General features: G+C 45.8%; 1 protein-coding gene across 2 annotated transcripts in view; it reads right to left on the bottom strand.

Annotated features, from left to right (window-relative positions):
* LOC144668435 (ADAMTS-like protein 1) overlaps positions 1-18,766 on the bottom strand; it is a 746,250-nt gene that overhangs the window by 113,711 nt on the left and 613,773 nt on the right. For both annotated transcript variants that reach the window (XM_078530487.1, XM_078530496.1), the window contains 2 exons: positions 13,080-13,381; positions 6,351-6,480 (listed from right to left, as the gene is read on the bottom strand). In XM_078530487.1, the coding sequence (XP_078386613.1) occupies positions 6,351-6,480; positions 13,080-13,381 (432 nt within the window). The remainder of the gene's footprint in view (positions 1-6,350; positions 6,481-13,079; positions 13,382-18,766) is intronic.

The raw sequence follows: 18,766 nt of genomic DNA, 5'->3' as shown, positions 1-18,766 counted from the left end.
GTGTAAGGTGATACACTCTGGAAGGAGTAATTTGACAAGGAAGTATTCAATGAACGGCATGGTACTAGGAAGTTCTGAGAAACAAAGGGACCTTGGGCTGTGTGTCCATAGATCTCTGAAGGCGGAGGGGCATGTTAAAGGGGTGGTGAAAAAGGCATATGGGACACTTGCCTTTATCAATCGAGGCATAGATTACAAAAGTAGGGAGGTCATGTTGGAATTGTATAGAACCTTGGTGCGGCCACAGCTGGAGTACTGATTGCAGTTCTGGTCGCCACATTATAGGAAGGATGTGATTGCACTGGAAGTTTTGAAGAGAGATTGGATAGACTTGAGTTGTTTTCGTTGGAGCAGAAAAGACTGAGGGGCGACCTGATCGAGGTGTACAAGATTATGAGGGGCATGGACAGGCTGGATAGGGAGCAGTTGTTCCCCTTAGTTGAAGGGTCAGTCACAAGGGGGCATACGTTCAAGGTGAGGGGCAGAAGGTTTAGGAGGGATGTGAGGAAAAACCTTTTTACCCAGAGGGTGGTGACGGTCTGGAATGCACTGCTGGGAGGGTGGTGGAGGCGGGTTGCCTCACATCCTTTAAAAAATACCTGGATGAGCACTTGGCACATCATAATATTCAAGGCTATAGGCTAAGTGCTAGTAAATGGGATTAGGTAGATAGGTCAGGTGTTTCTCACATGTTAGTGCAGACTTGATGGGCCGAAGGGCTTCTTCTGCACTGTAAGATTCTGTGATTCTGTGATTCTGTGATATAGACGGGCTGGTCAGATGGGCTGATCAGTGGCCAATGGAATTTAATCCAGATAAGTGTGAGGTGATGCACTTGGGCAGGACAAACAAGGCACGGGAATACACGATGAACGGTAGGACCCTGGGAAGTACCGAGGATCAGAGGGACCTTGGTGTGCATGTCCACAGGTCCCTTAAGGTAGCGGGACAGGTAGATAAGGTGGTTATGAAGGCATTTGGGATTCTTGCCTTTATTAGCCGAGGCATAGAATATAAGAGCAGGGAGGTTATGTTGGAACTGTATAAAACGCTGGTTAGTTCACAGTTAGAGTATTGCGTGCAGTTCTGGAATCCACATTTTTGGAAGGATGTGATTGCATTAGAGAGAGTGTAGAGGAGATTTACCAGGATGCTGCCTGGGCTGGAGAGTTTTAGTTATGAGGAGAGATTGGATAGACTGGGGTTATTTTCCCTGGAGCAGAGGAGATTGAGGGGGGACTTGATTGAGGTGTATAAAATTATGAGGGGCATAGATAGGGTAGACAGGAAGGAACTTTCTCCCTTGGTGGAAGGGTCAATAACCAGAGGGCATAGATTTAATTTAAGGGGCAGGAGGTTTAGAGGGGATGTGAGGAAGAATTTTTTCACCCAGAGGGTGGTGGGAATGTGGAACTCACTGCCTGAAAGGGTGGTAGAGGCAGTAACCCTCATAACATTTAAGAAGTATTTGGATGTGCACTTGTGATGCCATGGCATACAAGGCTATGGGCCTAGTGCTGGGATTAGAATAGTTAGTTACTTGTTTGACCGGTGCAGACTCGATGGGCCGAAGGGCCTTTTTCTGTGCTGTAGGCCTCTTTGACTCTATATTGGCCTGAATTTCACACTTGGCGTGTGTGAGAAGTTGACAGGCCCAGAAGTGGATGTGGAATCCTCTCCCTGGGGAGATCACGTTTTCAATATGATTTCATGCTGTGTGGCCAATTAAGGCCCACCCAGTGTGAAACACGTCTTTTCACTGGTCAGAAGGGCTGGGCGGGGGCGGAGCCTGTGGGATGCCGGGTGCGATGGTGACCTGGTGGGGGATCTAAAAGCAGCAGAAGCAGCTCCCTGAAGGCTGCCCGGGGACAGAGAGGGAGCTGTTAAGCTTGAGAATGAAAGATTTGTGTGGAATAGCAATGGTATCTGCACCTGCTGGGTATGCCAGGCACGATGGCAAATCCAGTAAGCACTCGTCCTCCCAGTTCCCGGATGAGTGCCTGGGAATCCTTGCCAGGAGGAGGTCAGTGCCGGGCGGGAAATCATGACATCCAGGGATGGCAAGAGGAGGCCACCACACCTGACCAAGAAGGCATGAGCAGAGGTGGCAGCCCAGGTCAACGGCCATGGTGCATATGGGTGCATTGCCGTAAAAGATTCAGTGATCTGCAGTGCTTGGCAAGGGTGAGTACTGAGTTGGCATGGTTCAGTGTGGAGTAGTGTTAAAGTGTGGCCATCCCTCCATGAACCTCAGGGGTGTTAGATTCTGAGTGCCAACTGTCAGTGACACTGGAGCTGGCCAAGGGGGTGCGCCCTGGTTGCTTGGACTGAGTGCCTTGCGGCTCGAGGGCCACGACTCGGATATGCCCTGTGAGGTGTTCCTCAGGTGAGGTTGGCCAGGCTGCAATGGTGCTGCAGGTAGAGAGTGGACCAATCAATGCTCCTCTTTCGGGGGAAGACAAGCCATAACACCAACAAAAAAACTAAGACAGGTGGACGAGGTACGAGATGGATGCCAACACCCAGCTCGGTCAGCCGGTTGTGGAGAGGCCGGGGTCTCTGATGAAGGTAAGGACGCAGTGCACAGATGTGAGAGTGTCGGAGTGTGTAAACACTGTTGTGTTGTCTCATCGTTAATGGGAGCCTCGAACCTGGAGTCCTCATTGAAAGGCGATGGCACCATGACACAGATCTCCATTGTCTCACCAGAATCGCCATCCAGCCAACGAGTGCAGGACCCCGAGGAGCCACCCTTTACGCTGCAGGACCAGTGCCCGTCAGATGCACCTGCATCACACCCCTCTCTGCACCAGGCACCAGCGCAGATACAAACACCTCAGTGGGCATTAGATTGCCAGCTACAAGGTCAGTGCACAGTGGTGAGGGCACTTCACACTTGCATGAAGAGCTGGTGGAGGCAGAGAGTGCCCAGGGCGACAGCAGTTGAGGGCTGCTGGAGGCCAGGACGATGCTGAGCCTGAGGCAGATGATGAGCCTCTGGAGTCGTCCATTAGGCGGCAGATGCTGGATGTCTAACGAGATGTGCGGGAGGATCTGCTGGATATCCATGAGGGTCTGTGTGCCATGGTCGCTGTTGTGGAGGAGTCCATGTGGATCATGAGCACTGCGTTGACCCTCATGGCCGAGCGCACTGCCTCCTCCATTGAGGGAGTGGCGACTCTCATGGAGAGGCAGCTCCAGGGACAGAATCAGGGGTTCCTGGGGTTGCGCTCGGACCTGCAGCCCTCACACAGGCAATGAGCTCAGGTGGTCAGTGCCAGTGTGGGAGATGGATGTGGCACCTATTACCTCTGCTGGATGCCTGTTGATCAATAGTGAGCAGGGAGGCCCAGGGCGGCCTCCTGTTGACAGACGAGCTTCGTGCCGTGTCTGCAGGCTCCTTTCAGGGTGCTCTGGCTGATGGCAGCAGCTCCTCCACCCCCTTTGCCAGTGACTGTGCCATCTGATGAGGCCATGACAGCTGAGGGATGCCCAGCCATGGCGCTGGACGCACCCTCACAGACAGAGGCTGCGCAGGCTCCTCCAGCCAGATGACGGCTGCCAAGGTCACCAGGACCAACACGACACCCGGATCAGCAGCTGCCTCCGATGCCAGTTCCAGCAAGGGGGTCACCAAGACCCAGCACTCACAAACGTTCATTTAAATCACCATGAGCACAAGAGGAACTTTTCATGGGTGACCTTCCATTCTGTCATTATTTGTTAAGTTGTTTACTGGCGTGATTGTTAACACCTGATAATGTTATGTTCATTGTCTGTAAGTGCCAAGAGCTTATAAATTTTGCTTTTAGCCTGAGTATGCTTCACTTGTTTTGTAGGTGCAGGGCACGCCAGTATCTTATGCTAGACATGAGTGGCTCTAAACTTTATTGCACAGGGGACTTTGGGTTCAATGGGCCATTGCAAATGTCCAGAATGAAGGCGGCAGCCCTGGCATAAGGTGGAAGCTGTGCCTTGGCAGCCTAGCTGAATGAGCATTGGATCAAGGCCTCCCTGGCGTGCCTGCCTCCCTGAAGGTTTCGGAGGTCTGTCTCCACATCCTCACCATGTTCTTCCTTGGGCTCCTCCTCTGACTCACCACTGGATTCATCATCTGTGACTGTGCAGCTGCCTCAAGATCCTCTTCCTCCAGTGGGTCCCCCCTTGCCAGTGCCAGATTGTGGAGAGCGTAGCATGCAACCACTATCAGTGACACCCACTCTGGGGGGTATTGTAGTTCTCCCCCTGAATGGTCCAGGCATCGGAAGCGCATCTACAGGAGACCTATGGTCCTCTCTATCACTGCCCTTGTGGAGGCATGGCTCCTATTGTAACGCTGCTCTGCCTCTGTTCTTGGATGGCAGAGGCGCATCATGAGCGCCTCTTCAATGGATAGCCCTTGTCACCCAACAGCCATCCATCCAGTCGGGCTGGAGCACTGAAGAGCCTCGGCACCGGGGAGTGTCTGAGGATGTTAGTGTCATGGGAGCTGCCTGGGTACCTTGCACAGACTTGTAGAATCTGCATCCTGTGATCACACACTATCTGCATGTTCATGGAGTGGAAGCCCTTCCTGTTGACGAAGGCACCGGGCTCACCCTCTGGTGCCTTGATGGCCACATGTGTGCAGTCTATTGCACCCTGGACACGGGGGAACCCAGCAATCGCTGCAAAGCCTCTGGCTCGCTCAGCCTGGCTGGCCTCATCCGTCCAGTAATGAATAAATGTCATGACCTGCCTGAACAGAGCATCAGTGATCAGCTTGACGCAACTGTGAACAGCTGATTGGGAGACTCCACACAGATCCCCCACTGAGCCCTGGAAATAAGTTGGGAGCCACTGTGACCTTCAGAGCCACTGGAATGGGGTGTCCACCACACAGTCAGAACTAATCTCAGGCCCAATCATCTGACAAATGGAGGTCACTGTCTCCCTTGAGAGGCGGAGCCTCCTTCGGCATTGACCTCAGACATATTGAGGTAGCTGCTTCGCCGCCTGTAAACCCTGGCAGCAGGATAGTGATGTCTTCTGTGGCCCCTTCTGCCTTGGACTTCCTGCTGGCCCTGCGCCCCTTGTGCCTGCGCCTCTCCTCCCACAGGTCCCTCCCCTGGAAGCTGCATTGGGACCCCTGGCCTCCTCTCCCTTCTGCCCCACTCTTCCTCCTCAGAGGAGGTGTCTCCAGCGGAGACTACAATCCCCATTACCAGAGAAACAGAAGGCTGTCTGGTTACTGGAAGAGTCCACACGGTATAAATCCACCATGGGCCTTGGAGACACCAGTGAGTCCTGAGATGAAAGCTAGCATTACAAAGGCTGAAGCTCAAAACAGAGATAAAGCTGTTAAGTTTCACTAAGCAACCAGCAGCAAACTATCTCCTAAACTCCTCACTACTCACACTGGCAATGCTCCGGACCCTTTTTATCCTGTCCTTGGATGACAATTTGATAAAATCGTACAGCCCACCTGCCTGTTTTGCCTGTGCGATGACTGCGAAATCGTGTGGGCAATGTTAAATCTTGGTCAATAGGCTTTTTAATGGCCTTAATTGACCCTTTAATTGTTGGCGGGCAAGGCTCCGACCAACTCCCGCGTGCGCCCGCTGACCTCAGCATTGCTCCTGTGCGCGGTGACATTGGGATGCCCGCCTGATGTCATTTCACGCAATTTTATGTGCATTCGGGGGAGGTGTGCACCCGACCTTGGAATGTAAAATTCAGGCTGGTGTATTTTTTCCTAAATTTCTAAACTACAGCTAAGCTATATCTGTGCCTATATCCACACGCTTTGTCTCCCAACAGTGTTGTAAAGTGGGATTCCCAACAGATCACACCAAACAAAATATTAACAAGTTCAAAACAACACCCAAATAAAGATTATGATCAGCAAATGACTAACATCAATAATTATTATTCGTACCTTTTTCAGCTTTCCCTCCGTCTTATTTTCTCTCTTGTTCTGGAGGTGTGGTCTCACACTGGATAGGTTTCATAAGCCCTGTCTACCTCAGGTACCATTCTTCATCTGGCATCTTGCATTACAGCTGGGTTTCCTGCCCTTATTCAATCCTCCTATACAAACACTCAGAGTGATTTCTAGGAGGGATCACTGCACAGTGACCAGGAGCAGAACACTGGCCCATTTTTGCTCTATCCAGCTATGAGGTATTGACATGATTGGCAGTACTCTTACTGTTACCTCAGTGAACAGCACCGGTGACATCGTACTAGGCACCTTCCTGATCTGTAGGGCTTAGCTTCACTCAGTGATGCACTGATTAACTAGGCAGCAGAGCAGTCGGTAGCTTAACAGTTAAAAAACAAAACAAGCACAGAAATGAATGTGAGGTTACCTTGGAGGACATGGTCCTAGATTGCAAACTTTAAGGAGCTGTGGGTGGCGGCGATGGATGGTGCACAGGCTTTCATCTACTTTCTCTCGAGTTTGTTTATTTAGGCAAACCGCAATTGCTTCTTGGACACCTATAGAAATCATAACTTATAGAAATCATAACTTATAGAAAATCACAATATCAAACAGTTTTCAGCAAAAGAAGAAATAGGGAGGAAAGAATTTAAAGAATTAATGACAAAATACATTACTTATCCCAAGCAGATAGTCAAGATTCTTCACTCATGGTTCCCTCCACACATCATAAGCAAATGTTTCAAAAGCACCTTTGCCGAAAGGTGCATTTTCAGCAGGGCTCGTTTTATAACTCCCCTGATCTTACTACCTTTAACTTACCTGTGTTTGGCATTCTGTCAGTATGCCATCTCTCATATTCTTGTTTTTAAAAAGTGGAACCAAATTAACTTCCTTAGTTCAGAAAGCTCACTCACAAAAATGATATTTAGTTTTCCTGACCTCTGACCTAATTTCTACAAAATAGTTTTCATTCTAATGTTTTCAGAAAAATGGCAACATTCATGCAGAGTATTTTCAATCTTATAAACTTGGATGATGAGAGTAAGCTACTGTCACTGTACAATCTGTAGTGTAAGGGTTAATGTTAAACATGTGAATAGACAGTATACATCATCAGTGATGTAAGATCACATGACCACAGAGCATGCTGAGAGATAGTTCTATGTGAAGCCTCGTGCTAAGCCTTGTCTTGTACATAGTTAGAAGAATGTTCAATAAAAGTTAAAGCTTACCAACAGCCTTAACTCCAGCAGTGTCTATCAATCCTAACCCAAGGACAACCAAAGATAAGACCCACAACGATGGTAACCAACAATCTCCCATTGTTTTGATACATTGGCTCTCAAGTTCATCATTCACTTTCTTCCATTTACTGTTACAGCAACTTGTTGTCCCTTTTAACATAGTGCATTGATCTTCAAACATCTTCTGTTCTCTCCTTCTGTAAGTAAATTCCAATGTACATTGGAATTCCATCCTCAATCTAGAGAAAGACCTAGAAAGGAGAACAGCTGGAAGCTGATGTGGAGAGGAAGACTTCATTTGAAGAAGGTGAGCGAGCCTCCATAGAAATATAGAAACTGGACAGCTGATGGGGTTCACAGGATCAGTTTGGGTTTGGCCAAGGCCACTCAGCTCCTGACCTCATTACAGCCTTGGTTCAAACATGGACAAGAGAGGTGAGGTGAGAGTGACTGCCCTTGACATCAAGGCCGCATTTGACTGAGTGTGGCACCAAGGAGCCCTAGCAAAACTGGAGTCAATGGGAATCAAGGGAAAACTCTCCACTGGTTGGAATCATACCTAGCACAAAGGAAGATGGTTGTGGTTGTTGGAGATAGGTCATCTCAGCTCCAGGACATCACTGCAGGAATCCCTCAGGTAGTGTCCTAGGCCCAACCACCTTCAGCTGCTTCATCGATGACCTTTTTTCCATTCTAAGGTCAGTTCACTGATGATTGTACAATGTTCAGCACCATTCGTGACTCCTCAAGTACTGAAGCAGTCCATGTCCTAATGCAGCAAGACTTGGACAATATCCAGGCTTGGGCTGACAAATGGCAAGTAAAATGCATGCCACAAAAGTGCCAGGCAATGACCATCTTCAACAAGAGAGAATCTAACCATCGTCCCTTGACATTCAATGGCATTACCGTCGCTGAATCCCCCACTATCAATATCGTGGGGGTTACCATTGACCAGAAACTGAACTAGACCAGCCATATAAATACTGTGGCTACAAGAGCAGATCAGAGGCTGGGATTCCTGCAGTGAGCAATTCACTTCCTGACTCCCCAAAGCCTGTCCACCATCAATCTATGAGGCACAAGTCAGGAGTGTGAAAGAATACTCTCCAATTGCTTAGATGAGTGCAGCTCCAACAAAACTCAGGAAGACACCATCCAGGACAAAGCAGCCCGCTTGATTGGCATCCCTTCCACAAACATTCACTCCCTCCACCACCAACGTACAGTAGCAGCAGCGTGTACCAACTACAAGATGCACTGCAGAAACTCACCTAGAAGGAGAAGGGCAGCATACACATGGGAACACCACCACCTGGAAGTTCCCCTCCAAGCCACTCACCATCCTGACTTGGAAATATATCGGCCGTTCCTTCACTGTCGCTGAGTCAAAATCCTGGAACTCCCTTCCTAACAGCACTGTGGGTGTACCTACACCACATGGACTGCAGCGATTCATGAAGGCAGCTCACCACCACTTTCTCAAGGGCAACTAGGGATGGGCAATAATAGGGGCCCAGCCAGCGATGCCCACATCTCATAAATGAATAAAAAAAAAAATTCTGAGCCCTGTTTCAAGGCCCTCGTTGTCCATTAATGTTAATTTCCCCAAGTGAATAGCAGCCCAGAAGAGCATGGAAATATGTTACAGGCCAGATAAACTTGGAATGCAGTGGAGGAAATAAGTGAACTTTATAGTTGCCAGAGTAATTGTTCCTATTATGGAACCTGTAGGAAAAATATATATAGGCCTGAATTTTCCTGCATCAGGCAGGCTTGGCGGGAGTGGGCAGGGGCGTTCACAGAGCTGACCAGCTCCACGTTGCCATCTTACGCGGGCGGGACATTTAAGGCTCACCAAGCATAAGACATGAGCCAGAGCGCTGAGCGCTACCTGTGCGGGCAAGGGGAGGAGGGAGAGTTGGGGCCAGCGCTCTTTCACACATGCACGCGAAAGAGCGCTTCAATCTTCCTGAGGCACGGAGCTGCTTCAGGGGGATTGAAATGGCTTGTGAATACATTTTTACAGAAATTAAAAATTTTATGAGACATGTCCCTTCATGTGACTGTCACATGGAATGCGGCATGTTTTTATTTTTCATATAAAAATTTTATTTTAGTAGTAAAAGCTTTAGGAAACCTCATCCCGCTCATGGATGAGGTTTCCTAAAAAAACGTGAAGGCCGCTTGGTTGGACGGGCAATGTAAACAATGACATTAATTAATTTGTTAATGTCCTTAACAGGCCTATCAGTTATTGGCAGGCGAGCAGCCGACTCTGGCATGCACCCACTGAATGAAACATCGCGAGACGGCGCGATGATGTCGGGACGCACGCCCGATGTCATCGCACGTCATTTCATGCATCAGGGTGTCAGGTCCGCCCCCACACGCCGACTGAAAAATCCTGGCCATAATAAAGTTTGCTTTTCTCTGACAGAATAATCTGAAATTTACCCTGCTTTAATCTATAATGCTAAAGGCAAATTGGACAGAGTCAGAGGTCGAGGGCAATAACAAGTGTTGCAGCTTCCCAGAAAACATTAATTGCATGTGGAAGGAGGGAGAGGTTGGGCCTGATGTGTTTGGAGAATTATAGAGGCTGATGTGGAAAACAAGAAGCATGCACCAGATTAATGATACATGATTAATGATTTGTTTCACATGAATTACATTTAAAGTGTGCGCCTCTTCCATTATTCACAATGATTCTGCTCAAATGCTTGCTAGTTCATCACACTGTGTAAAAGGAAAAGCAGCCTGTTTTTTTCCCTCATAGTCAAGAAATTAAGCTCTTGTTTAATGATTAATTTTGTTGAAACTCAAACCAGAGTTTGGAATGGAATTGTACCGTGTAACAGAGTCAGATATATTTTGATTAAAAATAAAATGAAAATTAGAGGCCTCACTTTGCAGAGTTGGCCTGAGGTTTATTTTATACCAGGATCTCTTACTTAGAATTTCAGCCGATATAAAATTCATGGTTACAAATAAATCCTTAGCCTAAAATGTGAAAATACTTTGGATCATTTTCACAGTCCTAAGTCCTATGTAATTTTTTCACACACATATATCTATATTTATATATTTCTGGGCACCTCCTTTGACTCCACTGCCTCTCCTTGTTTGGTATCATCTGAATATTTGCCCAATTGGCATTAAGTTTCCAAATGCAAGTCATTGATGTAAGAATTCCTGGAATATCCCCCTATCCTGAAATTACCCATCTAACCAGTACATGATGTTCCTGCTCTTCAGGCAATTTCTTAAACTTACCATAAAACTGCCATGAATTCCCACACCCTAGACCTTAATTACAAAACAATCTTCACCAAATGCTCTTTGTAAATCCAAGTTCGTAATGCTGTACAGTTTACCACAGTAAATTTGGCTTGTAACTGCCTTGAATAAATCAAGGAGGTTGGGCAGGCAGCATTTGCTTTGTCTAAAGCCTTGCTGTTTACCTCAAACTTACTGCTGATAATCAATTATATTATTTTACACAGAACTAAAGCAAGATTAATAGACCTGTAGTTGTCTGTGTCTTTGTCATCACTCTTTTTGAATATGGGCCCCACATTAGCTTGTTTCCAGTCTACTGCTGCTTCCATAGTATCTACGGACTCCCTCATAATGTTTGTCAGTGCCTCATACATCTCCTAACCACTCTCTCTCAATTTCCCTGCTATGAGTACTATCAAACCCTGGGGATTTATATGTTTCAAGCCCTTTCAGCTTGTCTAGACTTCCATCTCATTGTCTAGACTTCCAACTCATTGTCTAGACTTCCGTCCCATTTATGTCAAAGTCTTGATTCTCTTTTCTAGGTGGAGAACATGCTATTCATGTCTTTGCTTGTGAATATTAACTATCTTGTACTAATTGGTAGTTTCAAGCATCTTTTAATGTTTTTACCTCTTCTTTTTATAGGCTTCTTGTTATTGTAGTACTGAGTATTTTAATATTGTATTTTGCTGTTATTCTTTCAACAGCTGCCTCTTACTTAAATAATTTACTAATTCTATACAATTAGGGGTTTCACAATTTACATCAGGTTAGTTGAAATTTCTAGAATTAAAATAAATGTACCTATTTTCATGTTGCACTCCTAGTCATATTATTCCAGGACCCTTGCACTTCTTTCAAGGCTAGTACTTTGACCAAATATTTCCTGGTTGTTGAGAGCACTGGTTCTTGATGGTATTTTGGGAACTCCTTCCTTCACTATGCTGGTGATTGGAAGGAGGCTGATAATGCAGAAATCAGTCAGGTAGGTTTCTTTTTGTAACTATACCATACTAAGGTAATCTTCCACGTTGTTGCGTAGATGCCAGTGTTGGCTGTTCTGGAACAGCTTGGCCAGGGAAGCAGCAAGATTGGGTTCCTAGATCTTCTGCAATCTAGCTGGGAAGTTGTCAGGGCCCTCTCAGCCTTTTTCTACTGACACGATGTACATGAAGTAACAAATCAAAGGGATTTAGGGCAGGAGCTGGACTGAGGCAGCTGAAGAGTTTGTTAGTGTTATTGTGCTGCTGCAACCTTTGTGCACACATTTCTAACCTGCATGATTTCCTCAAAAGGGCCAGCTTTTAGCCTCCTGAGCACCCACCCTGTCGGAATTATTTGTCATGTAACAAACAGGCAGACGCACAATCCAGGGTAGAGTTACAAGGAGCTCCTGTTATCCTTTGTAATATTTATATTATCTGGAACTATATATCTGCCTAGAAAATATAATTTATTCAGCAGCATTTAATCTAAATAAAGTATCTTGCGTACACACTTATAGCAGTGAGATGGACTAAAAATCAGAATGACCGAATTGTGGACATTTCATCGCACTCCCTCTGCAAAGAGTGATCACAAGCATCTGCACACTCCAGGATGAAAACTGTAATTGTTCCATGACACGTGATGACAGTTGTAACTATTCTAAGTCCTAAGTGGATGCCAAGTGAGTAACTAGTTCCTGCTGAATTGTACCTCCTTGAGATCCGAGAAAGCCTCTGGAGACACTGTAAGTATACAATTACACTAACATATTCCTGTTCACCGGTGGCTGTGTTACATCTACATCCTCAAACCCTTCTACACTCTCCACAAAGTATTCAGAAAATAAAAGGAAGGATCACACCTAATGAGAAAATGTCACTATTACTAAGTGAGTGAACTGTGAAACAAAGATGGGAGTTGTTTTGAGAATTCTGAATTCATCAGTGCTTCCTGCTCAGTTTAATGCACCTTTAGATTAACCACGTTATTAAATTCTGTATTAAAACATCTTTTTGGAATAAATTTAATTTTTCAGCTAAAGATGTTTACTTTTGATTTTAAGCCAAGATTCAGTAAGCAAAGATCTTCCCGCTGGTAAGCACAGTTTAAAATCACTTCAGTATTAAAGTATATTTGACTTTCATAAGTCACTAGGCATGACTCAAAGCTACTGAATATTTATCAATTTACTCACAGTGTTTTGTACTTTATTCACTGGTGTTGTAATACTGTTTACAGAAGAATGTCACCACAATCAGTTTCTCTTTGATTTTTAAACTGAGACGGTCCCTATTCCTCAGGCTAAAGCAAAGTGCTGCAGAGGCTACAATTCTGAAAATCAAAATGCTGGAAACGTTCAACAGATCCAGCAGCATTGGCTGACTTGCTGAGAATTTCCAGCATTTTCTGCTTTTATTCCATTCTCTCAGTTGAACTTCTCTGTATGGTTGGGTGAAGTGAGGAATGAATTCAATTGGAGTAAGTAAGGTGCAAAGCACATACTGGGGCTGACAGATTGAGATGGTTTAGGGGTCAGGGACTGATAAATTCTCAGCAATATACTGTTCAAGAGACGATTGGATGTTTACTGTCTTTAGTAATATTAGAGAAAATAGATTTGTCAGACAGTTTCTTACCTCCTGCACATAATTCTGAACACTCTGTGAAACCCTCATAATCCCAGTCATACAGCTCATCAAAATCCTTTAGGTTGGTATACAATAAATCTGCCTCTTCAAGATCGTATTCCACTGTTTCCCCACTGCATGGTCCTGTGTAGCAGGCTCGTTCTGTCAGCGGTTTGGTACCTTCACATTCATCATCTGGCAGATCCTCTACCGATTGCGAAAAGGACAGGAGCACTTGGCATTTGACTTTGCGACTCTGTTTGCCAGCGCCACAGGTTTCGCTACATGGAGACCAGGGCTGTGGAATAAACCTGAGCACAGAATGGAGTGAATGTTGTGACAATCAGTCGAAATTATCAAAACCTTCTAATGCCCTTTATAAAATTAAGAGATTATACCAATATCTTTCAAGTATAGCAATAAACTAGTTTTTTTGTATTTACTGGAAGAGCGATTATCAGTATATATTTAAAAATTCAGATTATACCAACACTTTTCAGATGTCTGGATAACAATTTAAACATGGATGAAATTTTCAGATGGTTCTGCCTGCTATATAAGCATTCCATTACGTTTTCATATCCTTCGTTGTGTCTTTGAGACTAAGGATTCGACCCTTGAGACAGTGGTTAATCATGAGATACCCATGTTCCTCTCCTGAAGACAGTTCAGTCTTGGTATCCTGCCCCACAGCATTCTGGTACCTCACCCACGTTTCCCTTTCTCACCAATGGATCTGGACAGTCTGTGTTAGCAATTGTGTTTGTTGTGCATGTATAACAGCTGCCTCCAGACGAAGTCCATATCTGTACACTCTCCAGAAACAGATTATGGCCAATGGGAGGGTCCTTAGTTGAATTCCCGTTCCTAATCTAGGGACATGAGGATTAATTTTTAACTGTCGCTCTTTGGATGGTGTTCTAGCAAAGCAACCATTATGTAGTTTTAGAAAAGGCCTGTTTATCATATCATTGTCATAGGGCAGGTTGTACAATGGGCGAACAATGCCCTCTGCCAGGATACTGCATCTGTAGTAAGAGTGAGCAGGACTGTATCATCCCACCACTACTAAAGGTGAAAGCTCATAATGCAACACAGATGTAAATGTTAAAGCTAGGATCTCGCTGCTTTCCACAATCATACCTCACGATGCAAATGGCCTTTGGGTGGGATTTTCCGATGGGTGTGTGGGTGTGAAATAGCGCACGATGACATTGGGCAAGCATCCCCAAGTCATTGCGCACTCGTGCAATATTTCGGTCGGCAGGCGCGGGCGAGTCAGCAGCGGCCCGCCAACAATTAAAGGGTCTATTAAGGCCATTATCATTTAATTAACCTGGATATTTCACTGCCTGTCCAACGTTACGGTTGGCGGGAGCGCCAATGGGCCAGGCCGCCTTTGGGTTTTTGAGGAAACCTCATCTATGGGCGGGATGAGGTTTTGTAATTAAATTTTAAAAATAAAAATTTTTGGGCAGAGTTTTTCAAATCTACATGTTAAGGTGAGAGAGTCCACCGTGTGGACATTTCTTCTAGAATTTCAAAACCTTTATTCATTGGTTTAAAATTCTTCAGCTCCCTGAGGCAGCTCTCTGCCTTCAAGGAGTTTTCACTGTGCGCTCCCTTGCGCCTGCGCAGACCCCAGCGCTCACCCTCCTCCCACCCCCCGCCCCAGCAGCGCTGAGCTTCTCAACACGCCTTTCGCACTGGCTGCCCGCTAATTGGTCAGCCAGTGTGAAATCGCGGTCAGGAGCCGATCGCGGGTGGCGGACCGTTTCCCAGCCGCTCCCGGGCCCACGCCCGCCTGACAACCCAAAAATCCTGCCCCCTTTGGGTATTTATCACAGTCACATTGATGGTGTAAACCAGGTATGGAGACATTTTAAGTGGAACAAGGAGTGAATGAATCCCCTTTCTAACCCCATCTGACCAATTGCAATTTGAATATTCCTTCCTCAGCCACAAATCCCAGTTGCTATGGGCAGCACTGTTTGTGGAAGTCACTGATGAAGAACAGCTTTTAACTTTTGTCTATATCATAGTCACTGCATTTCAAAGTAAGTCATTAAAGAGAACATTCATGGAAATCTACAACTAAGTATCTTGATTGCATTATTCAATAAAACAACATTTTAACATTACTTTTTTTAAAGACTGAGAAGAAAACCCATTTCAACCTCTTTCTACCGCGATAGTTTTTGTCGGAAAAAAAAATCACAAATCCAATCATTGCATGCGAAATGATTCCAGTTTTGCTAACACCAGGAGAGCAGCAGTCACATGCTCAGACTGGGAGTAGTTCAAACCTTTGTAAGAGTCAGTGTGAGCAATGTATCCTCTCTGCTCTGGATTCCATTCACAGACTGTCTCCTATGGAGAGCAGTAACAGAATGAGACAAGAAAAAGATTTACTGCAATTCTGAGATGCAAGCTGGAAAACCTGTGTTTGTTCGATTCACATTCCAGTAACAGACGGTGTCAGCTTCAGCTGTACCTATTCTCCCCTCAGCTCACACTTACACAGAGCGGCCAATATCCTAAACTAACACAGATACCACTGCAACAGAGCAAGATAACTCCATATAAAAAGCGAGCACAATGAACATTTTCTGATGAGCACCTGCAGTAAATCAACTAGCATTCTGAAAATAGAAATATAACTAAATATTATTCATTGAAAATTTGATTTAACTGCACTATTTATGAATAGTTTTTACTGGCAGCAACATACATGGTCAGGAAACACATGTCTGTGTGTATTTGCATGCGTGTGCGCATATGCACTTATGTGTGTATACGTGTGAATATGTTTGCAGGTGTCAATCTTAAAGGAACAATTTATGACGATATGCTTGGCAAATATTACTTGTGTTTTTGTGAGTGAGAATCATTCATAGTTTTCATCACAATGGCATCATGTGGGGTTTGCAATGATACATTTTGACATTACTTACGCTACTGATTGTACATTTGCTGATTGACTGATTTTAGAAAGAGGTTGCAGCTTTATACAATTCTGAAACTACTTGAAATATTTCTTAAATTAACACTTACTATTTCTTAGCATCTGGATTCATCCAAACCGACTTTTCTGAGAGTCAGCCAGTGCTGAACAAATGTCCCATCAATGGTTTATTTAAGATATTCTTTTACATAACTGTTCATGAACACGTAGCTAATTAATGTTTTTTTAAAAGTAAAGTTTAATTGGATTTTACTTTCAAAGCTGTATTTTGATCCAAATACAAAAAGCTGCCAAGTATAATCCTGTTGTTTGATGCTGGCAATGAATACGAAATTGAATTCTCAAAAGACTTTAAATAATTATTCCACCCTCTTTCTCATTCAGCCATTGGAAACCAAGTGTTTTTGATGTAATAATGAGGTGCATGCTGTAGTCAGTGTTCCCTTACACAGTGTGAAATGGAACAGGAATCAATTGGAAGCAATGACCAACAGGAACTGGCATGGTGTAATGCAGAGCATCAGAATGAGGCAACACCACTTTTTAAATCTCTCCCCCCCAATCTTCTGGTTCTGCGCAAGAGAGAAATATTCAAGACACGGGATAATGGAAGTGCTTATGATAACATTACTGATATTAGACCGCTATCTTCTTCCAGTTTATATTTAACCCATTCAGGCTGGACCTCACTCCTGGCCACTCTCAGATTAGGTTCAATTCACTCCTCTCAACTCGAGCCTGTTTGCTGATTATGCAGACTGAATGGTGAATTTAAAAGCTGAAACAATGTGTGATCCTGGAGACATGGGAAGGATAGTGGATCTGATGGGAAGCGTGGGGAATCCCAGAAACATTGAGAAGAGGAATCCTGTAAACATGGAGCAGGAAGAGAAATCAGTGAGGCACAAAGTGGAAAATAGGGAGTAAAATTCCTCTTTGACAGGAATAAAATTGTAGACGGAAAGGAACATCAAGCAGGACAAATGACCAGCAACGTGCCTGACCCATCACTGACCTGTCCTGGGAGGCGGGATTTACAGAGGGGCTGCATTTTTCCCAGACCAGTCTCCATCCTTGCAGGGTCCTGGGGATCGGGTCAATGAGTCATAGCTGGAAAATGAGCTTCTGCAGCAACCTGTCAACTCCAGCACAGCAGAATGTCACACGACCTGGCAGATCTATGGGCCAGGGATGGGGGAGCAGGGGTTAGCTGGAATGGAACGGGTTGGGATTGTCGGGACTGGATGAATATTCCTGCTTCTACTAACCCAACAGATATGAAGAGGAAATCAGCTTTCTGTGGTCCAGAGTGACCTCACATTGGCACACGATCTACTTGTCATCTGCGGGCTCCTCTCAGGGCACTCTGGATGACAATAGCAGCTCCTCCGCCCCTCTGCCAGTGACCGTGGTATCTGATGAGGCTGCAGTGACTGGGGAGATGCCAGCCATGCCACTGGCCGCTCCCTCCCAGGCGGGGCCAGCACAGGCTCCACGGGCCAGAGGACGACTGCCAAGGTCATCAAGGCCAACAAGACGCAGAGTCAGCAGGCTGTCTCCAATGCCGGTGCCAGCGAGGGGGGAGCACCTAGACACAGCACTCGCAAACATAAGTTTAAGGCACCATGAACACAAAAGGGACAGTTCAGGGATGGTCTTCTGTTCTGCCATGTTTTGTTAACATGTTTACTGGTATTACCATAAACACCTTATATTGTTATGTTCATTTGATGTGAGTGCCAACATGATAGAAATTTTGCTTTTGTGTTAATGGCCTGACTATGCTTCACTTGTTCTATAGGTGCAGGTTACGCCAGTATGTAATGCTGGACATGGGTGGCTCTAAACTTTATTGCACAGGCACTGAGTGGGCTTTAGGTACAAATAAAAGGGTCATTTCAGAATCCGGGATGGAGGTGGCGGCCCTGGCATGAGGTGGAAGCAGATCTTTGGCAGCCGAGCTGAAGGAGGGTTGGATCAAGGCGTCTCTGGTGTCCCTGCCTCCCTGGAGGTTACCGAGGTCTGTCTCCACACCCTCAGCATTCTCCTCATCGTGTTCCTCTTCTGACTCACCACTGGATTCGTCCTCTGTGGCCTGTGCAGCTGCGTCAAGATCCTCTTCCTCCAGTGGGTCCCCCTTTGCCAGCGCCAGATTGTGGAGAGCGCAGCATGCAACCACTATCAGTGACACCCGATCTGGGGGGTATTGTAGTGCTCCCCCTGAACGGTCCAGGCATCAGAAGCACATCTACAGGAGACCTATGGTCCTCTCTATCACTGCCCTTGTGGTGCCATGGCTCCTATTGTAACGCTGCTCTGCCTCTGTTCTTGGGTGGTGAGAGGCGTCAAAAGCCACCTTTTCAACAGATAGCCCTTGTCACCCAGCAGCCATTTATCCAGTCAGGCTGGAGCACGGAACAGCCTCGGCACCCGGGAGTGCCTGAGGACAGTGAGAGTGGGGGCTGCAGGGTGGATGAGCTGACTGGCCATGGCACTCAAGTGAGGGAAGCAAACAGGAATGTAGTGGTAGTAGGGGGTAGTATAGTGAGGGGGATTGACACTTTTCTCTGCAACAAAGAGCGAGAGTCCTGACGGCTATGTTACCTGCCCATTGCCAGGGTTCAGGACATCTGCACTAGAGAGAGTGCAGAGGAGATTTACCAGGATGTTGCCTGGGCTGGAGAGTTTTAGTTATGAGGAGAGATTGGATAGACTGGGGTTATTTTCTCTG

This window comes from Cetorhinus maximus, chromosome 2 (genome assembly GCF_964194155.1).
Source record: "Cetorhinus maximus chromosome 2, sCetMax3.hap1.1, whole genome shotgun sequence".
NCBI lineage: Eukaryota > Metazoa > Chordata > Chondrichthyes > Lamniformes > Cetorhinidae > Cetorhinus > Cetorhinus maximus.
This window is presented reverse-complemented; position numbering and strand designations above follow the sequence as displayed.